The sequence below is a fragment of the Lates calcarifer genome, linkage group LG5 (assembly GCF_001640805.2).
Source record: "Lates calcarifer isolate ASB-BC8 linkage group LG5, TLL_Latcal_v3, whole genome shotgun sequence".
In the NCBI taxonomy this organism is placed as follows: Eukaryota; Metazoa; Chordata; class Actinopteri; family Centropomidae; genus Lates; species Lates calcarifer.
In genome coordinates, this window is record NC_066837.1 from 16,884,014 (window position 1) to 16,896,796 (window position 12,783).

Here is a 12,783-nt window from a genome sequence, read left to right on the forward strand (position 1 = left end):
CAACGTATACGAATCGCCCGCTTTCTTTGCTGTCTGCTCTGATTGGTCGACAGCTGCTGTTACCACAGTGATAGTGTAGTAACAGAGTTGTAACCCCGCCTCTTTTATCATATATGGAAGAGCAACACCCTCTGGGCGAGCTACGATTGGTCAGCGTATCTTCTCTCCAATGTTTGTAAATTGTAGTCTGGAGACGCCGCTGTGTAGATCTCAGCGCGCAAATGTATTTTCTAATGTTGATAAACCTTCCTTGTTTGGATTTCTTTTAAAAAGTACTGGTCTTTACAAACAGCGGGGTAGAAAATCTCAGCGACGTTGTGGATCTTGACGAACCGAACAAGGTATGTGTAGAAGCTGTATAGTTTGCTCTCGTTGCAGTGTTAGCGGTTAGCCTGGGTGCTCATTGTTTGTGACACTCGGTTGACTCGGCCTCTCCCTCGGTAAAACACAAACAAACGTTTTCACAGATCTATGCTGTTTAAAGGTACGGTTTGTAAAAATGACCCGAGTAAACACTACGCTAGTACCGTCAGATAACATGGCGTCAACAGGGAACTGAAGCTTACGTTAGCCGGATGCTGTAGTAGCTAGCGGTAGCCGAAGTTAATCTTCCTGAATCCTGGCTTCGCTTCTTTACTGTTCATCGTCGTCGTTTAACCGTCACCATGAGGATCAGCTCGGGGTTTACTTTCGGTGTAGTAAACTGTTTGTACATCTCCTACTGAACAGGCAGGAAGAGACAGTATAATGGTCCTTAGTCAGATGGATGCCGGTAAAGCGTTGACGGCGGCAGCAGCCAAAGGGAATACGAGCGAGGTGCAGAGGATCTTGGAGGAGAGCAGAGTGCATCCTGATACTCTCAATGAATTTGGCAGGACTGCGCTGCAGGTGAGGACCAGTATCCATGTTAAAACTGTCACACATGATTCACACTTAACAAGGTAATAACTGCACAAGCACATATGCTATAGAAATACGTTAGTCCAGAAGGTTTGTCAGTGGCAGCCTCATCCCTTTCCTCTTGTCATGCAGTACATATGGCTGTCTTGAATTTTCTATGAACTGTTTCCACTTATGATTTTGTTAAAGCGCCGTGTGTTAAAGCATAGTTTATATCTATATGTAAAGTCGAAGTAGTCCCAAAATCACAATATCATATATTGTCTGTAAACTAAGGCGAAATGTGGAATATTTTCTGGTTTGACTCACTCCATATAGATAAAAGGAGGATAAACACTTAGGTGCCCATTTATTAGGTATACTTTAAACTCATGGCAGTATCACACAACAGCCCTGCAATAATAACCATCTTTGTGAAGGTAATACTGTTCATTTGAGGTGTTAATTGAAGTTTATGGTCGTTTGGCAGGCTGTAGTTTGTGTTTCTGTTGAATTGTATTGTTAAACTGATAGGTCTCTCTCACTTTTTATCCACCCATTTATGTTAGAAAAGGCAGGCAACTGCAATCAATGTCTGTTTGATTGTGTTTTTTTTCTGATTGATTTTTGTGATCAAACTATAGTCAATAAAATAGCAGAAACAGTGAAAAATGTCCATCACAAATTCCCAGATCTCAAAATGACAGCTTCAAATGCTTGCTTTGCCCAACCAACAGTCCAGAGATATTTAACTTACAATAACAGAGAAAAGCAGCCAGTCCTCACATTGAAGAAGCCGGATCTAGAAAATGTTCAGTTCCATTAATCAACTAGTAATTGTTTTGGCTTCAAGTAAAACACTTACCAGTATCATACAATAATAAACAGCACCATAAACTGCAGCCTCCTGTTTGATCATAAAGTTGAGTAAACCCCTCTTTAAACACATAAAAAAACAGAATATTATCACCTTCATAAAAGTTGAATTTATTGCAGGATTTGATTGCTTTTGTTTAACCCAGGTGTACCTGATAAACTGGTAACTGATTGTGTAAAGATGGTTGTTTTCATTGAGGATTTGCTTCTTCCCATTCCTGTCCTGTTACAGCTTCACTAATACTATTGACAGCTGCTGTTTTTAATTCATTGTCGCGCTAATATCTTCTACAGGTGATGATGATGGGCAACTCCAAGATTGCCAGTTTGCTGTTGGAAAAAGGAGCAGACCCCAATGTCCAGGACAAACATGGGATAGCGCCTGTCCACGATGCAGCCCGAACAGGGTTTGTGGACACTCTGCAGGTTCTGGTAGAGTACGGTGCTTCGGTAAACGTCTCAGACAAGAGCGGTGCCCTGCCTATCCACATTGCCATCCGGGAAGGCCACCGTGATGTTGTGGAGTTCTTGGCACCGCGGTCTGACCTGAAGCACACTAACATCAGAGGGCAGACGGCGATAGACGTGGCCCGAGCTTCTTGTGTGCCTGATATGATTGACTTGCTTTTCGCTCACATTCATAGTTAGTCAGATGTCTGGGTGCTGGGTGCCTTCCGGGTAACCATAACCTCACACTTGTTTTGTTTGCTTCAAACCTGGTGACTTGAATTCATTGCTGTGTAAAGGATTCTTTTTTTTTGTTGATAGTGGCTCAGCATTAATATGTGACACAGGACATATTGTCTTGGCAGCTTATTTTCAGTGGATGGGTGGCTATATACAGTAGACACCTCTTTTGCACAGTGCAATTTAGGCACCTTATATATCTGTTTTCCCTATTAATTGGGAGTGCACATTTGTAGATAGTTTTCCCTCAGTGTTTTGTAATTATTGCATTATTTCCATTGTGTAAGAATTGTAACAGTTGATACAATGTATGTGTTTTTAAAATTTTACAGACTTGACATGGTGCACCCTGATTGCTTTGCATAGTTGTGTTTCTCTTAATTAGATGTACTTAGACTTTGAATTTACTCTTATTTATTGTTGGAATAGGACTAAATATTCCTGTGACTTTGTAAAAAATGACATTTATTGTGATTTGTTTAAATGTTATTTATATAAATACTTTTAAAACAAAAGTGAGATTATTCACTTTACTATTTGAAGATGAAAGCACAAAATAAAGTGTTGAACTTGAAGCTGTGAAGCTGCAGTGTGGATTTGTGTACAGTATACTGTATGTAGCTGCTTTGCATTTGGCAAGATAGGCGGCACAGTGGTGCAGTGGTTAGCACTGTCACCTCATAGCAAAATGGTTCCACGTTTGAACTGCGGTTCACCCAGGGCTTTTCTGTGTGGAGTTTGCATGTTCTCCCCTGTGCCTGCGTGGGTTCCTCCCACAGTCCAAAGACATGCACGTTAGGTTAATTGGTGACTCTACATTACTCATAGGTGTGAGTGTGACTGGTTGTTTGTCTCTGCATTAGATTGGTGATCTGTCCAGGGTGAACTCCGCCTCAGAGTGGTTTGCGTACTGTGAACTGTGTTACATACTGTATATGCTCAAGTGTCTAGCACTTCCCCAAGGTGATTCATCAAGGGCATTTATAATAACTGCACACTGGAATGCACTGCACAATGAAAACCCTCTCAAAGGTCATACAGATAGCTGGATAGAAACTCAAAATGAATGAGGGCCCTGTTGTGTTGAGGCTTGTAGGTAACAGCAGCACAGTTTGCTGATGTTTGTGCTCAGGGCTCTCATGGTACAATGGGTATTTTGTTGGGGTTTTTTTTTTTTTTTTCTGTGCCACGGGCCAACTTCACCAGCCGGGAAAGGAGATACAGTTCAGCTACTGTGCTGCCAGTTCTCTGTGCAGAAGCCCATGATGTCACAGAAAGAGGAAAAAAAAACACTGCACATATGTTGCCATGTTGTCAGAACATTTAAATGTATTTGAACTTCTGACTGATTTTCTCAGTTGATTTGACAGGGAAATTATGGACACTTGTATTGAGCTGTTTGTGATTTCATCAGTGGTAGGGAGTAACTTGTCTCAAGTACTGTGCTTAGGAGGAATTCTTGTACTTTGCTATATTTACATATACATTAATGAACATTTTTATTTTGTATTTTAATTTTTGATACTTTAAGCATATTTTGATAATACTTGTGTACTTTTACTCAAGTAAGATTTTGAATGCAGGAACAGAGCTGATACTTATACTTAAAGTGTTTAATAAATGTTGCACTTCTACCACTGGATTTGATAGTCTGCACTCTGCAGTTGCATGTTGTTTTCACCTTCCTCTTTCAGATTTACATAGTTGCACATATGGACACCTGCTGAGAACTTCGCACAGTCCAACCACAGTATTTGACTTCTGGGCATTGAACAACTCTACTGGAGCTGCTCAGGGTTAAATGTCTGCTTCAAGGGCACTTCAACAGTAGTCGTTGTGTAAAGGAAAAAAATGTACTCTCCCCACCCATATTTTCCCAGTCAGTCTTGGGTTTTGAAATAAATCTTCCGGTCAGAAGTTTGCTTCTCTGTCTTTTGTGCTACCACTCCCTCATCTTGTGTAATAAAGACGCACAACAATGAATAATATTGAAGTATATTTTCCCACCCTAACAACTAAATCTGTTGCAAAACTGTTGTAATTAGGAAAGTGAAAAATACAGACTCAGACAGACACACACATACAGCCACTAGGATAGAGCTGCCTGACTTCGACTGTGCACAAATGTGGGTGTGTTGCGAGATGTGCAAATACTCCTTGTATAAACACTGTTGTGGTTGGTTTGTTAGGGTTGGGGGTGGGATACTGTATGTTTGCAAGCGGCAAGAAACAGTGGGAGTAGACAAGAAAAACCAGTGTCAGCCTACTCCTTCACACGTGTGGGTGGACAAGCATGTGCTTACAGATGTGTGGGAATACATGACGATGACAACAATAAGGGAGATTAAGGTGTGAGTCAAGAGTCTGACGAGAAATCTTTTGTTCCTCTTTCAGCGATGAAAAGAGTATGACAAAGGGATTATTGACACACCCACCTGATTAATGTATGCCAGTGACTGGTGACAGCTTAAACCAATTTAAACATGCTCTTTTATATGTTATAGGAACTGGTTTTATATTATATTACAGTATGTTTAGGGTGTGCTTTACTATATATTAGACAGTGGAGAATTGTCAGGAAATGAGAGGAGAGAGAGATTGACTTGCAACAAAGACCTCTGACAAGACTCAACCTGGGATCCATTCCTCCACAAGGATACCCCTTACTTTTCTTTTAGAGCTCCATCAATTAGCTGACATTCATGGATGTTTAAAGTTTCACATCAACGAAGATGTAAAATAGTGGTAAAATGATTACATAAAATGAAAACATTTTATGAGCTGTGGACTTTGATGCCAATTTACCGTAGGCTATACTGGAAAAAAACTTGGGTTGAAATCAGAAGTGGTGAGTCACTGCAAACCATTAACAGATACCTTAACATTCTCTGTTAGGTTGTGTACCTAGACTGACACTTTGTCTCAGTTCATCAAGCTACAGGGAATCGCCTACAGGCACTGAATCTTACTCTTCAGAAATTGGCACAACAGAAACTCACATGGCTGGAGGAAGCTTCCCAATCTGATTTTCCTACACAGATGTAAATACTGCATTAGGACAATGAGTCCTAGTAGCACACTCCACAGGTACGACTATGTCAGCAGCAGCTGTAGCATTTCAGACTTAAGACAGCATAGGACCTCTAACTGAAGATGTCACCCCTAACAACTTAAAGCAGCTCTCATGGAGACAGAACAAGTTGTTAGTTATTCCCAGCTAAGTCTTAGTCACCCTAATGCAATCACATCTGTTTTGGTTAACACTGGTGACACACTCGACTGCCACCTTCACTGAGAGGAAAAAAAAAATGTGGAAATGATTGACAAAGCATTATGACATTAGCCGTACAATTCTGGCTGTGCACCTCTGGAAATTCAACAATTCAGTCTCCCTCAGCTATCAGTGCTCAAATCCATCTAAATGATAAAATATGAAAGAAATAAACACAAGGTTTTCATGGAGGTGTGCGGCAGCGTGAGCAGGTCAGTGTATGCTCAGATATTACTGTGGTATGTTCATAAACTGACTGACAGGATCCCATTTTGCAGCCGTACAAGCCAGGACATGACTGCACTACAGTTGAGGCAAGACTTGTGGAAACCCTGACAAAGAAATACAGATTTGTTATCTGTAGTCTGAGACAGAGTGACTGATATAAAGAGGGAACATAGGGAGAAAGAAAAAAGCAAGTATTTGTTTGTGAGAGAGACACCTGCCGCAGGCCTACCTCTCAACTAAGACAAAACGCGACAGAAGACATTTCATTTTCTTGTTTCTGTGTGTTCAAAAGGCACTCTAAATTTATTTGCACCAGTTTATGGTGTGCAAAATAAACATCATAAACAATATTTTTTAGGTATTTGCACCTGTTTTACATTTCATTACTCAAATTCCAACTGATTAACAGTCTTTTCTGAAAATCACATCCTGTTTATATTTTACAGTAAATGTTAAGTAGAACTGTGCTAAAGAGGTAGGTAGTAAAAAAGTAAAAAAAAAAAAAATAAAAAAAAAGGGAAACAAAATTGAAATTTTCAGGAATCCATTAATTCATGCATAATTCTTTAAAAGAAAATAAAACAATAGCATGTCTCACCCATCACCACAGGCATCACTGTATTCAACATATTACTCATCCAAAAGGCATTTTAAAGACAGCAGTTTTGTCCTCTGTCTTTCTGTAAATTACTATTTATTGTGTCCCACTTTGTGCACTGAATATTATTTTGACTTGACCTTTATCTGACCCATAATCTCCTGCATGAATTCAGTATTTTCTGCATTTGACAGAATATGTAAACAGATAAATGGACACCCATTATACTGCTGCTGAAAGGCTTTTTCTTCTCCAACTTGTTCAGTGCCTGAAAGAGAGCAACGGGAGCCACCACACTGTGGGAAAAACTTGTTCATGCTGTATAAACCTGTTCAACAGGATGCAGTGCAGTTAGAAATTCCTTGACGTGTGCTCCGAAGAACTCACAAAATATTCAGCAACAAAACTCTTGAGTGATAATGCTGGCCCATGGCAATTTGAAGGTCACTTATTTATTATTGTACACTGTTGAGTCGCTGTCTCATCCACAGTATTCTGACCCTGTATTCATAATAATCATAATCATAGTAATTAAATTTTAAATTAGCATGTAACATAAAAATCTAGTTTCATAAAAATAAATGCAGTAAGGTACTTACAGGACAACTACAAACTTAGCAAAAGATTTATTTAAAAAAGGTATCTTAAGAAAATGCATAAAAAACACTTTGAAAAACGTGCAAGTTGATTTTTCATTCACTGACACCAACTGGAATGCACATTTCATGATGAGTGATTTTATAAATACATTTTTAATGTCTGGTTATTATTTTGTGTGCACTTATGGATTTGGGCATTGTTTCCCTTTTGTTCTGTTTATATAAAACGTGCCCTCTACTGTCATTGATCAACACTCTAATTCTCTGTTTACTTTGTGCAAGTCAGACCACCATCTACCACCACGGTAAAGAAAAGATGAGCCCATTAGCTCTTCAGACTTAGCTGTTAGGCATCCTGGTCCGTACATCTGATGGCAGGCAGATCCAAAAGGTTCTCTTCTACTATCAACCCACTGACAGTGAGCAGGGGGCAGTCCCCTATCTCCACAGGTAGAGACTCCAGGCGGTTCCCTTTAAGCTCCAGACGGACGAGCTGGGCCAGGTTGGCCACACTGGAGCTAAGATATGACAGGCAGTTGTTTCCAAGAGCCAATGTCTTTAACTTTCTACAGGAGAACAGCTCCTCCGGCACTGTCTCTAAAGAGTTGAAAGCAGCAGAGAAGAACTGGAGGCCTTGGGGGACACCCACCTCAGGAGGTAGAGAGGTGAGCTGGTTGTGGGAGACATCGAGGTGCCTGAGCTTGGTGCAATAAAACAGCCGAGAGGGAAGCTTTCTTAGCTTGTTCCAGCTGATATCCAGTGTCTCTAGGGAGTGCAGCTTGCTGATGTGATCGGGGATGTAAGTGATTTTATTGTGCCACAGTCGAAGTGTCACTAAACGACGGCAATGCTGTAAGCTCAGAATCTCCTCCACAGTGGTCAGTTTGTTGTCCTTCAGGTCCAACTCTTGCAGATTGTTCAGGCTGAAAACAGCACTTGGGATGCGCTCCAACTCACAACCTGTTAACTCCAGTGAGACTAGGTTGCTTAATTTCTTCAGGCTGCTAAGCGCTTGGAGTTTGACACCTTCATTATAGATGCACAACCTCTGTAGCTGCAATGCTACATCCCCTACACTGGGTGGGATCTTCGTAAGGTTGGAGTGGAGAATGAGGACTCTCAAAGCTCTAAGGTCTCGGAGGGACTCAAGACTGGCACTTTTGGACACCTCATTGGTTAAAGGACCATTCAGATGTAATTCCTCCAGGCCATGTAGGGTGTACATCCACATAGGCACCTCTTCTGCACTTTGAAATGATAGACGAAGGACCTTTAAACGTTCCTTGAGGTGGTTCAGGGCAGGCAGCTGGAGCTTTGCAGGGCAGTATATCAGTGATAACTCCCGCAGAGAGTCTAGCTTTGCCACACTAGCTGGGATGGTCACGTTTTTGACTTGCTCCAGTTTGAGTGATTCCACTTCAAGGATCTCAAAGACTGTGTCAGGAAGTCCTGGTAACATTAATAGGTGGAGCTCCAACTGGTTACCAGCATTCTTGGCAAGACGGGCACGCAGCTTCTTGGCAGTCCATTCATGGTTGAGGTTGAGCTGATGGAGACGACTCTCACTGACCTCAGAAAGAAAGACAGCAAATCTTTTAGAGTAAAGGGCATCGTATTGGTCCACAAGATGCAGGAGGAATGCAAAATCATTCTTTACGTCCGGTATGTCATTAATACCCGTTTCTAGTCTCACTTGGTCAAAAGAATACTCCTTCAGAGGCCGATGGAAAAGCCAGTAAAGGGAGTAGATGCACAGAAGTCCATACACTCCCACAAAGCAGATATAGCAGTAGGCAAGCTTGGAGAAAAGATGGGCTTTGTTGTGGTTACAGCAATAGATGTCAAAACCAGTCAGCTCAGGAGGAACGTAACAGCGCACTACTATTTCAATGTTCGGTGCCAGCACTGCAGTGTAGATAATGATTAAAAGGAACTTGAAGACCTTCAGTGACGTTTGTAGCACATGCATGAGATACAAGATGTCTGCCTCTTCTACATGAGTTCTGAACTTCTTCACCTTTTCAAATAGAGCCTTGGCCTGCTCTCCTTCCTTCTTATCCAAGGCGGAAGGGGTCGACTGTGGCTCTGGGGCTTTCTTTTCTGGATTAGATTTGACAGAGGAGGAGCGAAGAAGCCCTACAGTCTCCTCCTCATCTGTTCGTGCCTCTGTGCGTTCCTTCGACATGGTATTCCTTCTCAAAATAACCAGTTTCTCCTCTCCTCTTTCCTCAGAAACTTCACTCAGAGCTCTCGTAGTCCAAGGTGAATCAAAGCACTTGTCGAGGATGGTCACAAAGAGGTCAATTTTAGAAGATGTCCCGGGGAACTTGAACCAGAAGCTGCTTGCTACCATGAAGATCACAGTGTGGATCACAACAAGGTATGGGAAGTACTTTGCATACCAGTGGACAAACCTCTCATAGCAATAGTGGTTGACAAACACATATTGATGGATGTCCAGATTGTTCTTGCGGCCAAACACCTCCCGGATGATGGGGCTCACAGGTTTCACCAGCGTGTGCTGTGTTGTCTCATTCTCCCTGTAGGTTCGAATGTGGCTGCAGTCAATTGCCTCAGGTGTTGGGCTGGTGAAGTGACTGGGCAGGCAAGCAATCTTATCTTGGGTGAGCTGTGGAGAATAGATGCATGAATTAATCATTAATACAATAGTTTTTCATTGTAATATTCAATTTAAATATATCTGAATGGACAACAATATCTCATCAAATTCACCATATTCAGAAAAGGAGTTTCAAAATACATTTAAGTAAATGTAGAGAAACTCTACTTCTAGCTATGTTAGTGGCATGGCTCAAGGAATAGCAATGTCAGCTTTTACTAATTCAGGGAAATATCTCTACATCTACTTGACAAATTACCTCAAAATTTGGTTCAGACATTCATGGTTTCCTGATGATGAATCCTACCTTTGGTGATCCACATTTATGGTTTTGAGTGACATGTTTTGACCGATATTGGGTGAGATGCCATGAAAATTACAGTAGTAGCAGTAGTACTAGTTGCAGTTAATTAGCATGTGAATTCTTGAAATATGGCTGAAGATGTGTTTGTGCTGTCAAAGTGACCTTTGACCTTTGATCTTTGAACACCTAATTCTAATCAGTTCATCCATGCAATATGTTTGTGCTATATGCAATGAAATTCCCTCCAGAAATTCATGATATCACATTCACAAGAACATCACTGTAACCTGGAATTTTGATTTTTGACAAGATCAACATCAAATTGGCTCATCTTTGAATCAAAGTGAAAGTTCATCTTTCGAGTCTAAGTGAACATTTGTGCCAAATTTCAAGAGATTCCCTCAAGGTGCTACTGAGATATTGCATTGATGAGAATGAGACATCCAGACATACAGACAGACAGCCAGATAACATAATGCTTCCTGCCACGGGTGTTACCAGTATGATTATAAGTGTATAATGTCTCCCAACAGCAGAAAATAAGATACCAAAACATTTTAGAGGTAACAAATCTTTTTTGAGTAGACAAAATTCATTGCTTTTAAGACTTTTCAAGACCTACAGACCTACTAACACTAACTGCTGTAAGCAGCAGTTGATGTACTGATCCAGTAGAACTCGTAGTGCCTGTAATTGATGTAATGGTTTAGACAGCTGCCTCAGGGTGCTATTTATTGGTCTTCTTTTAGATGTGTATTAGTCCCCTGTTGTCAGGGTGTCTGTCTCAATAAAGCTGCACTAATCAGGAGAATGGACTGTTCCTACTTTCACTCTATAATAAAGCAACACCTATACCTTTCTCATTGAGGGACAGTGTGTTAACAAAACAAGGAAACAAGTAGCAGAACTTAAGTTATTATCGCATCTTAATTATGTTTCTTCTGTGCTATTTTAATATGACACAGAAATAATAATCAGGTGGTGAGAGACACATTAAGCAGCAAGTTAGTGATCTGAATCTGCAGTAAGTGGGTCAGGAGAGACAAGTTAGTTCTGTTACACTGTCTGTGTTTTTGCATGACTTGGAGGTCAGATTATGTTGGAATTGCTGTGGCATGTGCCATAAGACAGAGAGGAGGGTGTGTGGGAACAAAATATTCCTCCAAGTTATCTTTGATATGCTACAATAAATACAAATGATGCAGGTGTCTCATCAGGCAAGTTAGTTTGCATTAGGTTAGTACTGATTGTGTTACTAACTACGGAAACATTTAAGGATTTGAAGAGTGGCTGGTTTGTAGGTGCCTCACCTGCAAGGTGCACCCAAAGACTCCAATCATTAGCATAGCAATGCACAGGTACTCTGAGAAAACGTCCCACCATGGTTTCAGGACCCGATACTTTGCGTTCTGCTCTGTGCCGAGGTGTCTGAATTCACCCACTGGGATCATCCTGGCTGCTGCTCCACACTGATGAAAGAAACGAGTGGCTGTGAACACTGAGGCTAAAATAGGCTTTCAACACAGTGCAGCCTCTGGAGAACATCTTGTCAAAGGTTTTAAAGTCATATGACACAAAACGACACATGATGTACTCACGCAGAATGTATTTTCAGGGGATGAATATTTGGATTTATAACGCAGCGACTACGAGCTTTAGGTTTCTATGGCCTCAAATGAATGAGCAGCCTGTCCTGAGGGTGGGTTCAAAGTGGATTAACTAGTTTGACAACAGTGTCTGATAACATGTAACTCCCATTTAGGGACGGGTTGAGGCAAAACTTTAAGGTATTTTTTTCCTTTTACTTAGTAAATTATGAGGTTAAAAATGAACAAATAAATCCCATAATGGTCAACCTTTTTAAAGTATCACTACATACAAATTGGCCTTTTAAAGTTCTGCTGTAAAGTATTTAAAAGTGACACTTAACCAGGAGGCAATCAGTAAACAAAGCACTGCAGCAAACTTTGCGCGGGATTGTAATCATCTTTCTATTCAGTCCTACTTCCTTTCAATCAAAATAAATACTTTATATCATACCATAAAAGTCACTGGACTTCATAATTGGGAAATTATACAATCCTATAGAATCACATATTCATATTCTACCGTTCAATAACTTAAATGTTTTGTAAATAGTTTAAAATTTGTCTCTAAAGTAGAGCACATGCAGTGCAGTAAACAAATCAGTGGTATTTACCTTTAAATAGGTGAATTTAACTTACCTGCGCCCGAGGAAGGTCCACCGGTGTCCGGCAAGGATCGGGACCGGACTGTGTTTGTCATGGCTGAACGAGCGCACCGGTGTCAAGTTATAGTGAAACATAACAAGACATCCGGGTAGGATTTTCAAAATAAACACATTCTCTACAAGCAGGTTCAGCACTTTTGAGTGCTAACTTTACAAAACCACATTCACCTCTGTGGTTAATGTATATTTTATCACTAAATCTCTCTCATATTATTCTTAACTCTCTCATTCTGTTGTACTTCAAGAAGTTTTAAAAGTTTTTAAAAATTTTTAAAAAGTTGGTTTCTCTTATGTATTTCGCTATTTCATGTCAAGTTATTCTATTTGGTTAGTTTCCCTTTATTGGATATTTAATCCTAAAGGTAATACTGTATTACTCTGGCCTGATGAGGGTCCAGTGGTCGGGGTGTTCTGTCTTCTATTGCTGAATCATGTGGGTGTTGCCTGGTGAATTTAGGGACGTACACTCA

At 40.6% G+C, this 12,783-nt stretch overlaps 2 protein-coding genes and 1 long non-coding RNA gene across 4 annotated transcripts in view; 1 reads left to right on the top strand and 2 right to left on the bottom strand.

The window, feature by feature from the left end:
- Nucleotides 1-12,783, bottom strand: part of LOC127142488 (uncharacterized) — a 293,661-nt gene that overhangs the window by 202,055 nt on the left and 78,823 nt on the right. The gene's annotated exons all lie outside the window — the stretch shown is intronic.
- Nucleotides 134-4,359, top strand: cdkn2d (cyclin-dependent kinase inhibitor 2D (p19, inhibits CDK4)). Its single transcript, XM_018665039.2, has 3 exons — nucleotides 134-341; nucleotides 730-888; nucleotides 2,050-4,359. The coding sequence occupies exons 2-3, from the start codon at nucleotides 748-750 to the stop codon at nucleotides 2,401-2,403; spliced, it is 495 nt and encodes a 164-aa protein (XP_018520555.1). The 5' UTR covers nucleotides 134-341; nucleotides 730-747; the 3' UTR covers nucleotides 2,404-4,359.
- Nucleotides 7,151-12,441, bottom strand: si:zfos-323e3.4 (volume-regulated anion channel subunit LRRC8E). Its single transcript, XM_018665036.2, has 3 exons — nucleotides 12,288-12,441; nucleotides 11,373-11,531; nucleotides 7,151-9,767 (listed from the first exon to the last, which is right to left on the bottom strand). The coding sequence occupies exons 2-3, from the start codon at nucleotides 11,511-11,513 to the stop codon at nucleotides 7,485-7,487; spliced, it is 2,424 nt and encodes an 807-aa protein (XP_018520552.1). The 5' UTR covers nucleotides 11,514-11,531; nucleotides 12,288-12,441; the 3' UTR covers nucleotides 7,151-7,484.